The following is a 20,062-nucleotide window of genomic DNA, read 5'->3' as shown; positions in this document are numbered from 1 at the left end:
GATGGGCAGTGTACTCCTTTGCGTGTGCATTCTATAATTTGCATTGTATTTTGCATCGCAGTAAGTTGACATCTCCATTATTCTGCGCTGCTTCACAGAACTTGGCTCCAATACATACAGTACTGCTGCATAATTGTCAGCTCAGATGCATAATGCCGTATGCTGAGCTTTCAGATCGTTTGTGTAACGCAGTGATGAATGAAGAACATGACTGTCTACAGGTATCCTGCCAGCATGTGAGCAGTGTCAGGTGTATACTGTGCACCGAGGAGCCCAGCGGAACTGAATAATGATTATATAATACACAGTGATGACTGTGTTTCCTTCCTGACCATTAGTAATATTCTGTTTTTCTGTCTACTCATTATTTTAGGTACTGTTTTTATGGCTGTGAAGTTTTATTTAGCGAGTGTATGTATGTATGTATGTGTATATATGATATATATCCTGCTGCTGTTTTTATGCTTCTCACCACCATTATCTCCTGTTGGTTAAAGTGAAATATCTAAGGTGCCGTTTTGTGCTCAGTCTTTGGTTGGTGGCTGTTAATCTTGCTGGCGAATGTCATATCATGATATATGGGCCATAAGCTGGCAGGAACTTGGCAGTCATTCTGTAACATAAAGTGATCTTTCTTTAATATTTCCTGACAGGCAACGGAGAACTGAGCAATAAGGAGTTCATCGCCATCATGAAGCAGCGTTTAATGAGGGGGCTGGAGAAGCCAAAAGACATGGGATTTACTCGTCTTATGAGAGCCATGTGGAAATGTGCCCAGGAGACCGCCTGGGATTTTGCCTTACCGAAGCAGCAATAGGAGGAAAGCGGCTCATCCCATCACAATCCAAAGATGATAAAAGACTTTGTGTGCACAGACTTTTGTTATATGAGAAAAACTAAAAGGGTCATCCTGAGAATGTTGCAGAAAATGATGTTATCAATCTAGGAAGTGTGCAAATTATTAGCGTCAAGGACTGTTTTGTCATTGCTGAATGGTAGTAATTTACCCGATCGCTGGAAGGTTATAGACCAGCCATAGCCAAGTAACATACAGCAGCCGCGTATTTTAACCTATAGCCAAGTAACGTACAGCAGCCGTGTATTTTGTCCTATGCTAAAGTGGAGGCCATAGATAACTCAGGCCGAATCCAGTAATCAATAGCGTAATCATCAATATATCTATGGTGGCAGAAACATCATCATTTCATTGAAAAAATGTGTTTTCTACCCCTGACTAATTCTAATGATAATTTGACCAGATAATGTACGGTAGACGTTGGACAAGACCCAAATTTAAATCTGTGTCACTAAAGGTCAGTTTAGGCTGAAATATTATTGAGAACGAGCGTTCTGAATAATGCTCATTTCACAATAATCTTTCAGTGTTAACAGTGCTAATCAATGAACACGAAAAACATTGCACAAAAAAAGTCATCTTTCTTGGCATCTTAGCAGCACATTGTCCTTTTTAAACTGGACCTGCGCTGCCAAGAACAATGACGGCCTATGTGCAGTGAGTAATCTAATACTGATTGTTCAGTGCACATGGTTTACCATAGTCGATCTGTGTAAACAGGCTACAAAACCGCTGCTGATTGGTGAATGTTTACTGATCTGTGTTCGCTTAATGCCACCAGTCTGTCTGTGTAATTGGACCTTAAAGGGAACCTGTCACCAGATTTTTCCCCTATAAGCTGCGGCCACCACCAGTGAGCCCTTATATACAACATTCTAGAATACTGTATATAAGAGCCCAGGCCACTCTGTAAAACATAAAAAAACACCTTTATTCTACTCACCTGCGGGGCCGTTGCGTCCGATGGGTGTCGCTGGACTCAGTCCAGCGCCTTCTATCTTTTTATGATCGCTGTCCTCCTTCCCAGCCCCATGTGGATGACCCGCCCTCCATCAGCCACACAGAGTCAACCATTGCGCACCTGCGCACACTTGCACTTCTCTCTGACCTGCTGAAGGCAGATCAAAGTATTGTAGTGCGCATGCGCGGGCGATCTTTGACCTTTCCCTGCACATTATAATACTTTGCTCTACCCACAGTAGGGTACAGAGAAGTGCGCGTGTGCAGCTGCTCAATGGCAGACTCTGTGTGGATGACGTAGGATGCTTCAAGCACACGAAGCAAGAAAGAGCAAGGTGACTGCACACGATGGAGGAGGCACCGGACCGAGACCAGCAGCGCCCATCTGACTTAACCGTGCCACATATGAATATAATAAAAGCTGTTTTTTACCTTATACAGAGCAGCCTGGGCTTTTATATACAGTATCCTGGAATGCTGTATATAAGCGCTCAATGGTGGTGGTGGCCGCAGGTAATCGAGGCCAAATTTTGTGACAGGTTCCTTTTAACTCGTGGCTGATATTATGCTCCTGGTTCTGTGGTAATTTTGCCTTAGGACCCTAAATAAGACTAGTCGCAGAGATGTTCTGCCTGACAACCAATTTTGAAAAGCTGTGTCTGCTAAAAATTATATCCCTAACAACAAAACTGTCAGATATAATGTTGTGTTCTGGTCTGGTGGTGAACTGGTATTGTGCAAGGTAAGGCAAAATGCTCGGCAGGAGGCAGTATACAATGTTTTCAGTCTAGGGCTGTGAAATTAATAAAGTTTCTGAAAAATATAGATGGAGAATCACAACCTTAATTGTTACTGCAATCTGAATATCTTTGAGTAAAATCTCCCAATATTGTAAAGTGTCAAACACCAAGGTCAACCTGACTATCTATGGCCAGCCTTGTAGCCTGTCCATCATTACCGGCTAAAGGGATTAGTAGATGCTGGTTAGCTCTAAGGGATTCTGTCACCAGGTTTTTACCACCTAATCTGAGAGTAGCACAATGTAGGGACACATCCAGCAATATATCACTTACTGGGCTGCTTACTGCAATCTGGAAAATCCCCTGCTGATAAAAGTGATTATCATTAGAGGACTAGTAAACCTGCTGCCATGTAGAGTTCCATATTCATGAGTGCTGTGTAACCCTGACCCCAACCACTGATAAGTAACTTTCTGCCTATGCACGGTGTACACAGAAAGCTGCCAATCAGTGGTGTGGGTGGGATTATAAAGAGATGAACATTCAGAAAACTGGTGGATTAGCAACAGCTAAAACAGGGATTTTATCAAAACTACAGTTAGCAGCTCAGTAAGTGATACATAAGTGATACAGGAATTTGGGTCTCTGCCCTTATATCAAAAACCTGGTGACAGATTCCATTTACCATTTATTTTTCTATTCTTGGTTGCTGCCTGCTGAAAGAATTTTGCTATTGTCATAGTTTACTGCAGGCTATTATGACAACCCCAAAAGTCACAAGTCTGTTATTAATTTGCATGATATAGTTATTGGCAGGCCCTTGCCTCTATTTACGAGAGCCTTGGTGTAGGGTATAGATTCACTCATATGTGAGGCTGACCAATGGCTTTGACTAATACAAAGAGTGATACCATAAAATATAAAACAAGAAAAATACAGCTTAATATGTTCTTGATTTCTCATGACGTTTGCATGCAGCATCATTTCATTAAACCCAAATGTAAGGAGAAGAAACGTGTACAACCTAATGAAATGACATAGTTCACACTAAATATGTAGATGGTTTGGTCTGATTCGGTGGAAGGGAATGGGGCATATGATTGTACATAAAGAATAAAATGTTCTTTTCTTGAATTGGTTGTGTGTGCTGTAATCTCATTTAAGGGATCTTTCATATATTTGCCTGACCGCTGTCTGCTTGCTGCCAAACATGGAACACAATTAGAGATGAGTGGACCCGTGTATGTTCGGGTTCGGCCGGACTGTAGTTAAAAGTTCATTTCGGGACCTAGACTTGAGCTGAACGTGTTCCTGAACCCCATATAAGTCAATAGGGACCTGTACTAATGGGCTTGACTCAAGTAACAAGTAAAATGGAAGTCAATGATTGGGCAGTTTGGTTCTCCACCCATATGCAGCCAGTCATAAACTGGGAGGGAGGGCCGGCAGGTTTTTTGTTTTTGTTTTTTTACACACAGCATTCAAAAATGTTGGTTTTACCTCAGCAAGAACCTTTTAGAGAATGGAAGCGGCTCTCCCTGGAACAAGTACCTTGATGCTCGATCGGGTCGTTAGCATACGAACAGCAGCCTAGACTTTTTAAATGACCATGTTCGGGTTTGAGGCCCTGACACCCAGTGTTCGGTACAAACCCCAAACTTTAAGCTGGGGCCACACGGGGCACTACTGCGATGCTCACATGAGACACGGCTCACGCTGGCAGCACAGCAGGAGCCGAGTGTCATGCTAGTGTCCCTGCCACTGAGGTCCGGTGCTGCGGAGGGGCGGGCCGGCACAGAGGAGGGGAGGGAGGGATTTATCTTCCTCTCTCCTCCGTAGCCGGCTATTGCGATTCTCGCTCTGCACGCGTGGTACACCGTGTACCGCAAGTGCAGTGCGATTTTTTTCTCACCCCATTCACTTGAATGGGTGCGAGAGAAAAGAGTCTCGCATTATAGTCGCAGCATGCTACGATTGTTTTCTCGGTCCGATTAGGGCTGAGAAAATAATCGCTCATGTGTGCTGACACACAGGCTAGAATTGGTCCAAGTGGAATGCGATGTTTTATCGCACCCCACTCGCATCGATTTTCTCGCCGTGTGGCTTAGGTGTTACAGGTTGGATTTGATCATCTCTATACATAATCAATTTTGTTCCTGGTGGAGACCCAACTAAAGTTGCACAGTGGAGCAGTGGAGGTTCAGACTTACAAGTAATTTTACTTTCATTATTCAATTACAAGCCTTTCCCTCTGCCTAGCCTAGTTTTGAAAAATATGTTGGAAAACCCCTTCAAGGCACAGAGTATGACTGCTCCTTCTTAAAACATTTGTTCATCCAAGAATTTTTTTTATATATATATATATATATATATATATATATATATATATTAATATTATATATTTATTTTTTTTAAGCCCTTATCACACAAGTGTAAAATGGACGCATGTAAAGGCCTGTATTACAGTCGTAATACCCCAACGTCATGTGGTTTCTACAGAACAAGACATGGTATCTGTCTGCAACGACTTGAACAATAAAATTATTCTGGTGTTTAACTTACAGAATAAATGCCACGGAAAACCAATTCTGACAGTTTTTTGTTTTTTGTTCTTCCCTCCTCCAAAAATAAAAATAATTTTAATCCAAAAATCATTTTTACTTTAACCACTTCATGACCTATTACCTATATGAACGTCCTAGGTTGCCTCCCCACGGAAGGATGTGTGGCTAACATGTTAAATCCACCTGCGCTTGTTAACCCCTTAGATCACGCTGTCAAACTGACAGCGCGATATAACGCTTCTCCAGGGGAAACTGTACAATTGTACTGTTCCCCACCGCTATCAAAATATAAAATCAATTAATCTGATCTGTAAATGACGTAGCAAAAAAAAAGCAAATAGTCAAAATTACATTTTTTTAGGTCGTCGTAACATTGAAATAAAATGCAATAACAGGTGATGAAACATCAAATCTACACAAAAAATGGTATAATTTAAAATGCCAGCTCAATATTAAAAAAAAAAGCAATCACTAAGCCCCAGATCCCAATCACTGTCTGCCTGTCCTTCCTCCCCTTGTCTTTCCCCCCTCTTTCCTTCCCCTGTAATAAGAGACGGGGAGGAAGGACAGGCAGGCAGACGGGCGGGAATAACAAGCAAAACCCGACATATTCTATTACACCTATCATCAAATAACCGCGCATTTCACAAACTTTGCTTGCCTGTATTTTCGAAAGTATACATCCGATCTTACAACTAAAGGTATGTGTAGAATCAGCATGATAGCTCCAGTATAGCACTGGTTTAGTTTATATATAGGAAAATCCTGGTGGTTGGTCCTCTTTAAATAAGCACCAGAATCAACTACTTCAGGATACTTAAAGTTGACAGTTTAAAAGCAGACCTGAAAATATCACACACATAAGTCTGTGTACGTGTCTGCAGGTTCTCAAAAATTGACTTATCTGAGATAAAGTAGTGATCATGAAATCAGATCTTTTCTTCTGGATTTACATTGAATAATACTATGGAAATCACTATGTCCCTTCTGTAAAATGACTGCTGAGAGAACCGGTCATCAGGGCTATGCATAATAAACTAAAGGTATGACCATAACAGCGCTATCATATTGATTTAATATATACGTTCTGTGAAGACATCCACAGCCTGTTTTTTTTCTGGTTTTTTTTGTGGTGTTTTTTTTTTTTAAATTCTCATTATAAAATATTGCACTATCCATGCATAGGATAATCATAATAAAATGGCTCATGTTTAATCCATAACTAAAATCCAGGCATCAAGAGTCAAAGGGAAGTATCTCCTATACATATTACAGATGGTAGGGTTTATATTTTATTTACTTATACTAAATATATTAAAGGTTGAGATTAGATTGATGCACAAAAGAGTGCAATTAATGAGAATCCTCAAAAATCAAGTGCACACTACTTAAGAGATGTGCTTAAATGACACCAAGTAACGAGATCAGGTTAGCAGTCAAAGAAAAAAGTGTCACCAAATTGAGAACATTCGATGCCAATCTAAACCCTGTGCAACAAGTTTATACTGAACTAATCACAGCTGATTAAAACTGCATATAATGCAAAAGCAGATCACAAATGGTTAATCATTGCACACTGCATATTATATTATATGCCCATGTATAAAAACAGCAGTGCTTTATACCTAAAAGAGCAAATAATGGCAACCATTTATATTGCTGCTGTGCATCCATTAGTGCCTGTTATACACAATCGTAAAGTAGCATAAAAGATATTAGAAAAAAACAAAGTCAAAGCGTATTGCCCATGGCAAACACGTGATGATCGATACACCACTTCCCCAACACACGTTTCGCGTCACTCACTTCCTGAGGTTGTGGCTTCACTGCTGATTCATGGCATCTTATATGTGGCCATCTGGTCACGTTTGTTCAAGTGTAGCAACATGTCTGGGCATGCTCTTTGAGGTCCATAGTCTCCGCAAGCCCGCCTTTACTCTGTGTGCCATACATATACGCAAAGGCCCCAGAAATAGCAGAACGCTACACAGAGCGACCTGGGGGATCACAGAAGTATAATGAGCATGCGCACTCTGGATTAATGTGCCGATTTGCAGCTGGATCCCATTTATATTACAAACAGAAACATGCAATAAGAATCAATTGTTGATGTGTGAGTGTGATGATGTATTAATGAATTTTATATATATATATGTGTGTGTGTGTGTATGTATGTATATATATATATATATATATATATATATATATATATATATATACAGTTAGGTCCAGAAATATTTGGACAGTGACACAATTTTCGCGAGTTGGGCTCTGCATGTCACCACATTGGATTTCAAATGAAACCTCTACAACAGAATTCAAGTGCAGATTGTAACGTTTAATTTGAAGGTTTGAACAAAAATATCTGATAGAAATTGTAGGAATTGTACACATTTCTTTACAAACACTCCACATTTTAGGAGGTCAAAAGTAATTGGACAAATAAACCAAACCCAAACAAAATATTTTTATTTTCAATATTTTGTTGCGAATCCTTTGGAGACAATCACTGCCTTAAGTCTGGAACCCATGGACATCACCAAACGCTGGGTTTCCTCCTTCTTAATGCTTTGCCAGGCCTTTACAGCCGCAGCCTTCAGGTCTTGCTTGTTTGTGGGTCTTTCCGTCTTAAGTCTGGATTTGAGCAAGTGAAATGCATGCTCAATTGGGTTAAGATCTGGTGATTGACTTGGCTATTGCAGAATGTTCCACTTTTTTGCACTCATGAACTCCTGGGTAGCTTTGGCTGCATGTTTGGGGTCATTGTCCATCTGTACTATGAAGCGCCGTCCGATCAACTTTGCGGCATTTGGCTGAATCTGGGCTGAAAGTATATCCCGGTACACTTCAGAATTCATCCGGCTACTCTTGTCTGCTGTTATGTCATCAATAAACACAAGTGACCCAGTGCCATTGAAAGCCATGCATGTCCATGCCATCACGTTGCCTCCACCATGTTTTACAGAGGATGTGGTGTGCCTTGGATCATGTGCCATTCCCTTTCTTCTCCAAACTTTTTTCTTCACATCATTCTGGTACAGGTTGATCTTTGTCTCATCTGTCCATAGAATACTTTTCCAGAACTGAGCTGGCTTCATGAGGTGTTTTTCAGCAAATTTAACTCTGGCCTGTCTATTTTTGGAATTGATGAATGGTTTGCATCTAGATGTGAACCCTTTGTATTTACTTTCATGGAGTCTTCTCTTTACTGTTGACTTAGAGACAGATACACCTACTTCACTGAGAGTGTTCTGGACTTCAGTTGATGTTGTGAACGGGTTCTTCTTCACCAAAGAAAGTATGCGGCGATCATCCACCACTGTTGTCATCCGTGGACGCCCAGGCCTTTTTGAGTTCCCAAGCTCACCAGTCAATTCCTTTTTTCTCAGAATGTACTTGACTGTTGATTTTGCTACTCCAAGCATGTCTGCTATCTCTCTGATGGATTTTTTCTTTTTTTTCAGCCTCAGGATGTTCTGCTTCACCTCAATTGAGAGTTCCTTAGACCGCATGTTGTCTGGTCACAGCAACAGCTTTCAAATGCAAAACCAGACACCTGTAATCAACCCCAGACCTTTTAACTACTTCATTGATTACAGGTTAACGAGGGAGACGCCTTCAGAGTTAATTGCAGTCCTTAGAGTCCGTTGTCCAATTACTTTTGGTCCCTTGAAAAAGAGGAGGCTATGCATTACAGAGCTATGATTCCTAAACCCTTTCTCCGATTTGGATGTGAAAACTCTCATATTGCAGCTGGGAGTGTGCACTTTCAGCCCATATTATATATATATAATTGTATTTCTGAACATGTTTTTGTAAACAGCTAAAATAACAAAACTTGTGTCACTGTCCAAATATTTCTGGACCTAACTGTGTATATATATATATATATATATATATATATATATATATATATATATATATATATTATATATATACTATCAAAATATCAAATCAGTTGCAAATAAATATATCCTAAAATAACATATATTTCAATAAGCTCTATATGACATATTAAAGTGCAATGGGAATATATACAGTATATAGCAAAAGTGAGTGCACCCCTCACATTATTAATTATATATTTTCATGACACAACACTGAATAGGACACTTTGATACAATGTAAAGTAGTCAGTGTACAGCTTGTATAACAGTGTAAATTTGATGTGCCATAAATAACTGAACACACAGCCATTAATGTCATAACCGCTGACAACAAAAGTGAGTATACGCATAAGTGAAAATGGCCAAATTGTGCCCAATTAGCAATTTTTCTTCCCTTGTGTCATGTGACTAAGGTCTAAGGTGTGAATGGGGAGCATATGTGTTATATTTGGTGTTATCGTTCACACACTCTGTCATACTGGTCACTGGAAGTTCAAAATGACACCTTACACCAAATAATTCTCTAAGGAACTGAAAAAAAAAAGAAAGAATTGTTGCACTACATAAAGATGGCCTAGGCTATAAGAAGATTGTCAACAATGAAACTGAGCCGCAATACGGTGGCCAAGATCATACAGTGGTTAAGCCAGGTTCTACTCAGAACACAGGTTCTTCTACTTGGCCATGGTGGACCAAAGAAGTTGAGTGCACATGCTCACAGTCATATCTAGAGGTTGTCTTTTCAAAATGGCTGTATGAGTGCTGCCAGCATTGTAGCAGAGGTTAAAGGGTTGGGGGATCAGCCGGTCAGTGCTAAGATCATAGGCCATACACTGCATCAAATTGGTCTGCATATGTCTGTCGACCCATAAGTAAAAATTGTCTCTCCAGTAAAGGAGACAAACTCTAGCGCAGCGCCACCTATTGGAAGTAGCGATCCTAAAAGTCACAAGTGGATTTTCAACAATCCTTTGCAATATGACTCAGGATATATAAGCCAGATCAGAATCCCAATTTGCAGACACAGTGTTTCGGGGTGCTTGCCCCTCGTCAGTGCAAAGTATGGGGGTGTCTGATCTGGCTCATGAGAAAGCTATGTGGGGACCACGGGGGAACACTATTCTCCTTAAGGAGACTTTGCAAGCCAGTCTGGCTGCCAGGTAAGGGGACTTATAGCTGCCACGCCCCTCTAAGAAATATAAGACCCATAAGTAAGCTTTTTCTAAATACGATGCACTAGAAAGCCCATAAACAGTTTGCTGAAGACAAGGAGACTATGAACATGGATTACTTGAACCATGTTTGCGGTCCTATGAGACCAAGATAAATTTATTTGGTTTTACTTAAGAAAAGGGGCGAGACTAACAGCTTCATTCAATCCATTAGGAACTTTATCCAATCCATTTACACTCACATTGCGCTAGTAGACGTTTGATAGCTCCACCGCTAATACCACATTGGATGTGATCGGTGCCATTTACCATGAAAGTTTCAGGATTGCTATCATGGAATAATTTAAAGTGGTCAGGTATAGTTTTTAACTCACTAAAATTAGTTATGGATTTTGCTGCCAGTATATCTTGTACATGTTCTCTTGTTCTAATTTTAAGTTGTCTTGCTGTTAATCAACTGTCAATCGCAGTCAATCAACTGTCAATCGCAGCTAACCTGACCTCAGGTGATCTCAGTAAAGTCAGTGACCTCACCTCAGGTGAGGTCACAGAGTTTAATGAAGTATCCTGAGATCAGGTTAGCTGCAGTCACAGGTGGAGGACCGTGGAAACCTCCAGCTGTGACCACAAATCACCTGAGTGACGTCACCACTGATCACTGAGGCGGTCTCTGCCTGAAGTCCACAGTCAGCGGTTATATTCCATAATCGCGTGCTCTGACTTCAGATGTAGCAGAACTGGAATTGTCGTGGGATCTAGTGTGGATTACATCAGACCAGCAGGGGTGTTTTGGGGTGTTTTTTGTATTTCATTTCAAATAAAGGATTTTTTTTATGTATTTGTGTTTATTTGATTTCACTTACAGATTACAAATAGGGGATCTCATACATGCCTCCCATTACTAATCTAGGGCTTAGTGGCAGTTGTGAGCTGCGATTAACCCCTTTACGGAAGAGCAGTGTAAAGTACTGGGATTGTCACAACTAATGGAAGCAACAATCCTGGGCTGCTGCAGGCTGAGGTTTTTAGGCTCGGGGGCCCAATAAGCATAGGTCTCGCTAGTCTGAGAATACCAATTCCCAGCTGTCAGGCTTTATCATGGCTGGGTATCAAAATTGGGGGGGGCCCGCATACTGTTTTTAAAAATGATTTATTTGAATAATAAAAAAAAGCCTTATGCGGTTCCTCTTATTTTGATACACAGCCATGATAGGCGCACGGCTTGGGACTGCAGCCTGTAGCCATTTTCTTTATCTGTGCTGGTTATCGTAATATAGGAGACCCTACATCAAATTTTTTAGTTATTTATATACCACAATAGACACGCACAGTGTCTGTGATTGGAAACCATTAGACACGCTGTCACACAGGGTGGTGGCGCATCTGTCTGCAACCAATCACAGATGTCGGTGGGCGGGTAAAGCAGTGCATGTGCAATGAAGGTAATGAGTGGCCAGGCAGCAGTTACACCTGCATCGGAGTCTTGGTAAGTACAGCTCACTTGCTCCTATATCCCTATCCCTCCTACCACCATTTTTAATCGCTGGATTCTGGTCCCCATAAACTTATATGGGGACCGGCAGCCGGCCAGATATCCAGGATCAATTCCGGGCCAAAACCAGATATTTTTTAAATACGGTTAGTTCCGCTGGTCCCGGTTTCTGTGAGTCTGCCCATCACTATTCTTGATACCTGGATTTCAGTTATTGATTAAACATGAGCCATTTTATTATGATTATCCTATGCATGGATAGTGCAATATTTTACAAGTTATATGCAAATATTTACAAATTTGCATGTCTGATCTATGCATTTAATCTTTTCTGTGCGGTACTATTCACACCTATCTTACCTGTGAGCTATCCACTGAAAGATGTTTTTATATAAAAATATTGTCAATAAAATTTCTGTTATGTATATAGAGCGCAAAGAATCTTTTTGTCCTGTTCCTATTATTTATCTCACATAAGTCCAGTTCTGAACGACAATAGATGCTCCTTCATTGAGTTGCTTTGATGAATGTACTTGAAAATTATGTAAATTGCAGTTATCTCATACATTCGTGGGCAAAAGTGTTGGCACCCCTGAAACTGTTACAGAAAATCAAGTATTTTAGCCAGAAAATTATTGCACTTACACATTTTGTTATACAGTACACATGTTTATTTTCTGTGTGTGTTAATGAAGAGGGGAATTGGGTGAAGGCCGGCAGCGCTTCCCTTTGCTTCAATAAATGGAAATGTGCGTGTTATGCTCCAGTTGGAGAATGAGGCATTTTGGGTTATGTCCGGTGTTACCTACATTTTGACCTGCAGGGTCCTCACGTCAGACGGGAAGGGCGACATAAAGCACACACCAGTCTCTGGTAAATAAACATGAACATTTTATTGCAGATCATTCTTCTGCCATGCTTCAGGCCCTTAGAACCGCTCGTGCTATGTAAGCTTTCCTAGGGGAAAACCTCTATCTTCCTGGCACTCACCCTGGGCACTATCGTCTAGCAGCTGAGTCCTATGTAAGCTTCCTCCCCCTATATCCTTTTGGTGCGGTTGCCGTGTCTCACTGGGGCCCACGGACGCGTGGCAGCTCTTAATCCGATCAAGGACCCACCGGTGGTTTTGCTGTACCCCCACGTCCACACCGACCTCAGGACACTCCACAGCCCATCCGCAGGGTGAGGTCTTGACACACAGGAGGATTACTCCCTTCCTGCACCGACCCTAACTCAGGGCCTCTGTCCGGATACTTCAGCTCCTGCCACTTAACTAACTACAAACTCCTCTGTGGTTCTAAACCATCTCTGCTCACTCCTCCCTCCTGTCTACATCTCCCAGGTAACCATCTTGCTGCTCTTCCTGTGTCCCTGTTCTTTCCTATTAACTAGCTAACTTCCACTGACTCCCCACTCCTGCAACTTGGTCCCTAGTTACAACTAAAACTTCCTATCTAAAGTACCTACCTGTCCTATATTATTACTACTACTATATCAACAGTACTCCTAACACTGCACTAATGTCTCCCGCCTGACACAGTGCGAGGACCAGTCCTCTACATTACAAATAATACATTGTTTACAGTTTCTTTACAATATACATAACAATCAAATCTCTTTTTTACCATAAAACATATACTACCTGCGGCCGCTAGGTGGAACCGAACACCATGCCCGTTCAGCTCTGCTACGTCCTGCAATTACATTTATATACACATTACACCTTTATATGCAGTACTTATTACATTGGAGTGGGCGTTATTTGCCCCCCTCCTACATTAAGACAACACATAAGAGAAAAAAAGGCAAATTTGACACAAAACGTTTCACACAAAACTCCATAAATGGGCATTCTCAACGTAATATTTGGTTGCACATCTTTTGGAATAAATAACTGCAATCAATTGTTTCCTATAACCATCAACAAGCTTCCTATGCCTCTCAACTGGAGTTTTGGACCACTATTCTTTTCCAAACTGCTCCAGATCTCTCATAGTTGAAAGGTGCCTAACACCTTAACACATCACTATTTATACTGAAGGGGAGTGGTCACAAAAGCACTGCACCTGGGACTAAAGGTGGTGTCACACACAACGACAACGACGTCGCTGCTACGTCACCATTTTCTGTGACGTTGCAGCGATGTCCCGCCGCTGTCGCTGTGTGTGACATCCAGCAACGAGCTGGCCCCTGCTGTGAGGTCGCCGCTCGTTGCTGAATGTCCAGCTTCATTTTTTGGTCGTCGCTCTCCCGCTGTGACGCACAGATCGCTGTGTGTGACAGCGAGAGAGCGACGAAATGAAGCGAGCAGGGAGCAGGAGCCGGCATCTGGCAGCTGCGGTAAGCTGTAACCAAGGTAAACATCGGGTAACCAAGGTGGTTACCTGATATTTACCTTCGTTACCAGCCTCCGCCGCTCTCATGCTGCCAGCGCCGGCTCCTGCTCTCTGCACATGTAGCTGCAGTACACATCGTGTAATTAACCCGATATGTACTGTAGCTAGGAGAGCAAGGAGCCAGCGCTAAGCAGTGTGCGCGGCTTCCTGCTCTGTGCACATGTAGCTGCAGGACACATCGTGTAATTAACTTGATGTGTAGTGTAGCTAGGAGAGCAAGGAGCCAGCGCTAAGCAGTGTGCGCGGCTCCCTGCTCTCTGCACATGTTGCAGCACAGCGACGCGTGTCGTTATGATTGCTGCTTCGGCTGCTGTGTTTGACAGCTAAGCAGCGATCATAACAGCGACTTACAAGGTCGCTGCTACGTCACAGAAAATGGTGACGTAACAGCGACGTCGTTGTCGCTGTCGTTTAGTGTGACCCCAGCTTTAGGCTCCATTGGATAGCCAGATAGGAACAAGGCCTTAATCCTTACAGCACCAAAGGAAAGTAAATAGATTTATACATCAGATACAGACCTGCACACAATAAGGCGCTTTGACCTCTTGGTCCCAGACTCACTAGAAGTCCCCCTGAGCAGGGCACACCCATGACAACAATGCAAAGATTGAGTCAACTTGTCCCCTTTTTATCTGGTGTCAGGTGTGATTTTCATATTGCCCACACCTGTTACCACAGGTGACTTTGAACAAGCATCACACGTTGCTTATGCACAATTTTGGAAAGGTGCCAAAAATTTTATCTGGCTCATTTTTTGGAGTTTTGTGTGAAATTATATCCAATTTGCCTTTTTTCTGTTTTTTTGTGCTGTTCCAATACACTCAAAGGAAATAAACATTTGTATAATATGTAATTGCAATAATTTTCTTGAAAAAATACTTCATTTTCTAGAACAATTTGAAGGGTGCCAACACAGTCATGACTGTATACTGTTATTGGCAGTGTTATTCCTTTTAAAATCCAGATGAGCGGGTAATGGCCTGCAGGGGTATGGAAGCAGGATAAAGACATTTATACCAGCCTGTATTTTCGCTGTGCAACTCTTGCCTGAGCACCGCACCCTCAATGGGGATTTAACATTTCATACAATCTGATCTTTAAAAGGTCTTGAATATTGCTCTTATCCTCTGTATATTTATGTTATGACTTTTCAAAAAATATTTTGGAAATAAAATCCTTCCTGAATCTGATCTTCAAAATACTGGTAAGGGATGAATTTTCGGATTCCTCTTTCAACAGGAACATCAATGACCCAATGAATGTTTGGTTGAAACATATTAAATATAATATAGTTGCAAATAAAATGATACAACCCATTGTAATTAGGGATATTAGCAAAATTTGCCATCCTCCATGACCTGTAACATTATTATTCTTATGTTGATGGAGCTCTGCACGGGCTTGTTTTTTTTATGGCAATCTAACGTTTGTATTAGTACCATGTTATGGTAGATACAATGTTTTGATCACTTTTTATTGCATTTCATGTGCGGAGTTGATGCATACAACCCCCCCCCCACACACACAATTCAAGTATTTCTATTTTTTCTTGCCATAATTAGATTTATCGTTGATCTTATATCTTCATAGACTGGACTCTTACAGACGCAGCGATGGCAAATTTTAATTATTTTTTTATTTTTTAAGGAGGAAAAGGAGGGTGAGTTGCATTTTTCTATATTTTTTTTATTTTCAAATATTTAAAACTTTTTTACTAAATTTTATTTTAACCCCTTAACATACTGGGTACGTCATGGATCGTGTGCCGGTAAGCCCCGCCCCCTGCCGCCGTCAGGCGGCCGCGATCCGCGCACATATCAGCTGTTATCAACAGCTGACATGTGTGCCTGCTAGCCGCGGGTGGAATCGCTTCCATCCGCGGCCATTAACCCCTTACATTTCGCTGCCAAAATCTGGCAGCGATATGTATATGGGCGCCGCCATGACAGTCACTTACCCCGCCCCCACCGGAAGTCACGTGACATGATCACGTGACTTTCGGTGGTTGCCATGGTAGCACAGGGTCATGTGATGACGCCTGTAGCTAACATGACTCACTTCCTCTCAATGCCGGAATACAGCCGGCATTGAAAGTAAAGCAGGAAATCTGCAGTTCTCAGCTCTGTAGCTGAGATCTGCAGATAGTGCAGAGCGATCGGATTGCTGATCGCTATAGCCCCCTAGGGGGACTAGTAAAATAAAAAAAAACTAAAAGTTCAAATCACCCCCCTTTCACCCCATTGGAAATTAAAGGGTTAAAAAAATACAAAATACACACATATTTGGTATTGCCACGTTCAGAAATGCCCGATCTATCAAAATATAAAATCAATGAATCTGATCAGTAAACGGCGTAGCGGCAAAAAAATTCCAAACGCCAAAATTACGTTTTTTGGTCGCCGCAAATTTTGCGCAAAATGCAATAACAGGCGATCAAAACGTAGCATCTGCGCAAAAATGGTACCGTTAAAAACGTCAGGTCAAGACACAAAAAATAAGCCATCACTGAGCCTCAGATCCTGAAAAATGAGAACGTTACGGGTTTTGGAAAATGGCGCAAAACGTGCGCCACGTTTTTTGGACAAGCTTGTGAATTTTTTTTAACCCCTTAGATACAAGTAAACCTATACATGTTTGGTGTCTACAAACTCGCACTGACCTGAGGCATCACATAGATATCTCAGTTGTACCATATAGTGAACACAGTGAATAAAATATCCCAAAAACTATTGTACGATCACACTTTTTTTGCAATTTTTCCACACTTGGAATTTTTTTGCCGTTTTCCAGTACACTATATGGTAAAACTTATGGTTTCATTTAAAAGTACAACTCGTCCCGCAAAAAACAAGCCCTCATATGGCAAGATTGATAGAAAAATTAAAAAAGTTACGCCTCTCGGAAGAAGGGGAGCAAAAAACAAAAACGGAAAGTGCCCGGGGGCTGAAGGGGTTAAACTTTCAACTATCTGATCGCTTATACTATATACTGCAATAACAAAGTATTACAACATATAGTAAAAATACTGGTCTTCCCCATTTCGGCCTTTCATTCTGAACCCATACTTTATAGATGGCAAGCCTCCACTATTTTATGAAACTTTGGCGGTAAAAATGTTACCGGAGATCCTACATTTTCTCTACTCTCATTTGAGGAAGTGTCACGTCGCTTTCCAGTCTTTACTAACAAGCCCATTTTATTTCTTCAGGCACGAAGTTTAGCGGTAAAAATTATTATTAATTGTCCACATGAGCGACCAAGGAGTAATCTAGATATCTTCCTAAGAAATGCCAGATTGCAAGTTTCACCCAAAAGTCATATTTATTCGTTGCTGTGTCTGTTCTGGTCCTGGCAAGGGGAGGTGAAAGGGCCAGGAAAATGGAAAAAATAAATATCAGTAGTGTGAGGCCGAAGACTTCTTAGCTGCTACGCAATTACAAAAGAGGTTTATACCATATCGTAGCTGTACAGACATGGCATTGATGATTTTTCACAGGACTTATATTACTCCTTAGATTCAAACAAAGATGTCATCAGCAACAGTTTATTCATGCCCCAAATGTGGTATGGAAAAAAAATGGACTTGTTCCATCACTTTTGGGAATTTACACGGATCTTTGGAAGTCTTAAAAACTACACACAACATCAAATTAACTCATCAATGGGCTACTTGTAGTATCCTAGATGAACCTCAGCAAAGTATCTCGAGAAGCACAAAAGCAGCTCTTATTACCTGGGCTTTGGCGACCAGGAGAAGCATATTCTATCACTGGTTATATCCAGAATCCCCTTTTTTAACTTTTCTTCAAACAAAACTAATGTTCCTATTTAGTGATGGGCGATCCCCCCGATGATCGGGAGCCTTGCCCGATTGTTTTGTAAAGATCGGGATCGAGATAACGCGAACTTGCGTCTGATCACCGAACTTGGGCTTTACAGTTATGGAATGGGGCGAGGGGAGGGGCTGTAAAATAAAGAATATAGTTAATAATAAACATTGTCATTATACTTAAAACATTATGACCATACTTACAGGTCCCACAACGCATCCTGAGGCTCTGTCTTCCGGACGCTTCTGCTTCCGCGTCCGATCATTGCTGTGCCCTCCTGGTAACCAGCACTGTCTAAAAGACCTTCCATGACGTCATGGCCATGTGAACAGTTATGTGTGAATGTTGTATTACCTCGGTGGTTACAGACTGGTCACATGACTATGATGTCATCAAAGGTCCTGTTAACTGAACTTTGTCACTGTGCGAGTGCCGCATCACATCACGGCGCACAATCTCCCGAAAGGAGCGGTCAGCTGCATGTATTTCCATGCAGCTGAGGCGCTCCTGTCCTGAGAGCGTCAGGCTTTGATGGGTGATGCAATGCGAGACGCAAGTGAAATCATACCCTCACTGTCAGAGTGATGTAGCAGAGCTGACATGGCTCTCTCTGCTTCTCACTTTGTCTAAAAGGTATATTTTTGAATAAAGAGTAAATTGTTGTTTTATTCTATAAACTTTTTTTTCAGAAAATAAATACAAATTTTTTTGCTTGGAAATTCGGAGACATGTTGCCAGTAGTTTAAAGAATAAAAGAACAATTTACATTGTACTCAAAAATATACCTATAATGAGAAAAGTCAGAAAAACTGTAAATTTTGCAGTGGTCTCTTATTTTTTTGCCAGAGCTGTATATATATATATATATATATGTAAATATTATATATATGTAAATATTATATAAAGCTGAGTGTATGTATGTGTGACGCCCTGGCAAAACCAGGTGGTCACAGATGACTGTACCCCCCACCAAGGGTACAGGAATCGCCTCCTCCTTGGGAATTAACACCACTTCCACACACAGGAACACCAGCTAGTCGCCCCCCCTATGACAGCTGGGACACAACAGTGGGCGGGACCAGGCAGATGGGAACGCCCACCTAGGGGTCTTGAGGTGACAAGGGGAGGGAACCAGTTGGTGCAGTTGGTAGTTGGAGTTTGAGTGGAGCTGAAGTGCAGCGTGGTCAGGGTTGGAGCCCTTGGACCATGGGAGAGCCGACTAGGTGGCAGACGGCAGAGTAGGGCCACAGGCAACAGAGATCCGGTCGTGGGAGACCTGAAGTGGACCGGGGCAGGGTTGTAGCCCGCCAGTACCGACAACGGGAATCCGGTCCTGAGGGCGTGCACAGGCGGGGTACCTGGACCCTAGGACGAGGCAAGCTTCAAGCCCCTTGTTAATTGACCAGCGGGACAAGGTTTCAGGCCTTGTTTCCAGAGAGAGAAGCCCAGAGAGATCAAAACGGCAGCCCAACGCGGGGGATAGGGTGTCTGCCAAGAACCCATTAAAATCCCTTGGGTAAGATTTTGCGGGCACGGCTTCCCCTGTATACAAAAGTGCAGGGGAGCGGATTTCTCCCGTTCCAAGCGGGTTAAATCAACACACAGCAAGACACGAGTGCAGGAGGAAGGGTCCCTATCTTGCTAACCCGTGTGCAGGACCAGCACACCTCTCCAACGGCAACCGGCATCCAGCCTTGGTTTACAGTACAGACTCTGTGTGGATTATTCCTAATCGTGAGTACACTGGTGTCATCCGGTCCAACCTGCCGACGGCGCCCCAGCACTGCTCCCCACCTACACTTTTGCCCCGGGACTACACCTCCCCTACCCGTGGAGGGGACACCACCTTGCTGCCCAGCACTATCGGTCCCGGGTGCTTGCACAAGAGGCAGCGGCGGTGCCACCATCCCTTCACCACAACCCACGGGTGGCGTCACAGACAAAAACTATCTCCCTTGTAAATACCCCCCTTTTCACTGTTGCGAGGATGGGCGGTTGCACGAGCCCTGGGTCCAGTCACCACTCAAGCCCCAGACACAATCCCAGACCCGAGCGCCCCCGAGCAGCCCCTCTGCCACAGCGCGGCACCCTTCCACGACATATGTGTATGTGTGTATGTCCGCTAAAGGAGTCCGCACCGTCGCATGTACAATCACGAAATTTTG

At 42.3% G+C, this 20,062-nt stretch overlaps 1 protein-coding gene across 1 annotated transcript in view; it reads left to right on the top strand.

The window, feature by feature from the left end:
• The window catches only part of MICU1 (mitochondrial calcium uptake 1), a 399,405-nt gene extending 395,715 nt beyond the window's left edge, over positions 1-3,690 (top strand). The window contains exon 12 of the mRNA XM_075348939.1: positions 654-3,690. Coding sequence (XP_075205054.1) covers positions 654-817 — 164 coding nt within the window. The 3' untranslated portion in view covers positions 818-3,690. The remainder of the gene's footprint in view (positions 1-653) is intronic.
• The last annotated feature ends 16,372 nt before the right edge of the window (positions 3,691-20,062 follow it).

Source organism: Anomaloglossus baeobatrachus, chromosome 5, assembly GCF_048569485.1.
Source record: "Anomaloglossus baeobatrachus isolate aAnoBae1 chromosome 5, aAnoBae1.hap1, whole genome shotgun sequence".
Taxonomy (NCBI): Eukaryota; Metazoa; Chordata; class Amphibia; order Anura; family Aromobatidae; genus Anomaloglossus; species Anomaloglossus baeobatrachus.
The sequence above is the reverse complement of the archived record's forward strand: the minus strand, read 5'-3'. Positions and strand labels throughout refer to the sequence as shown.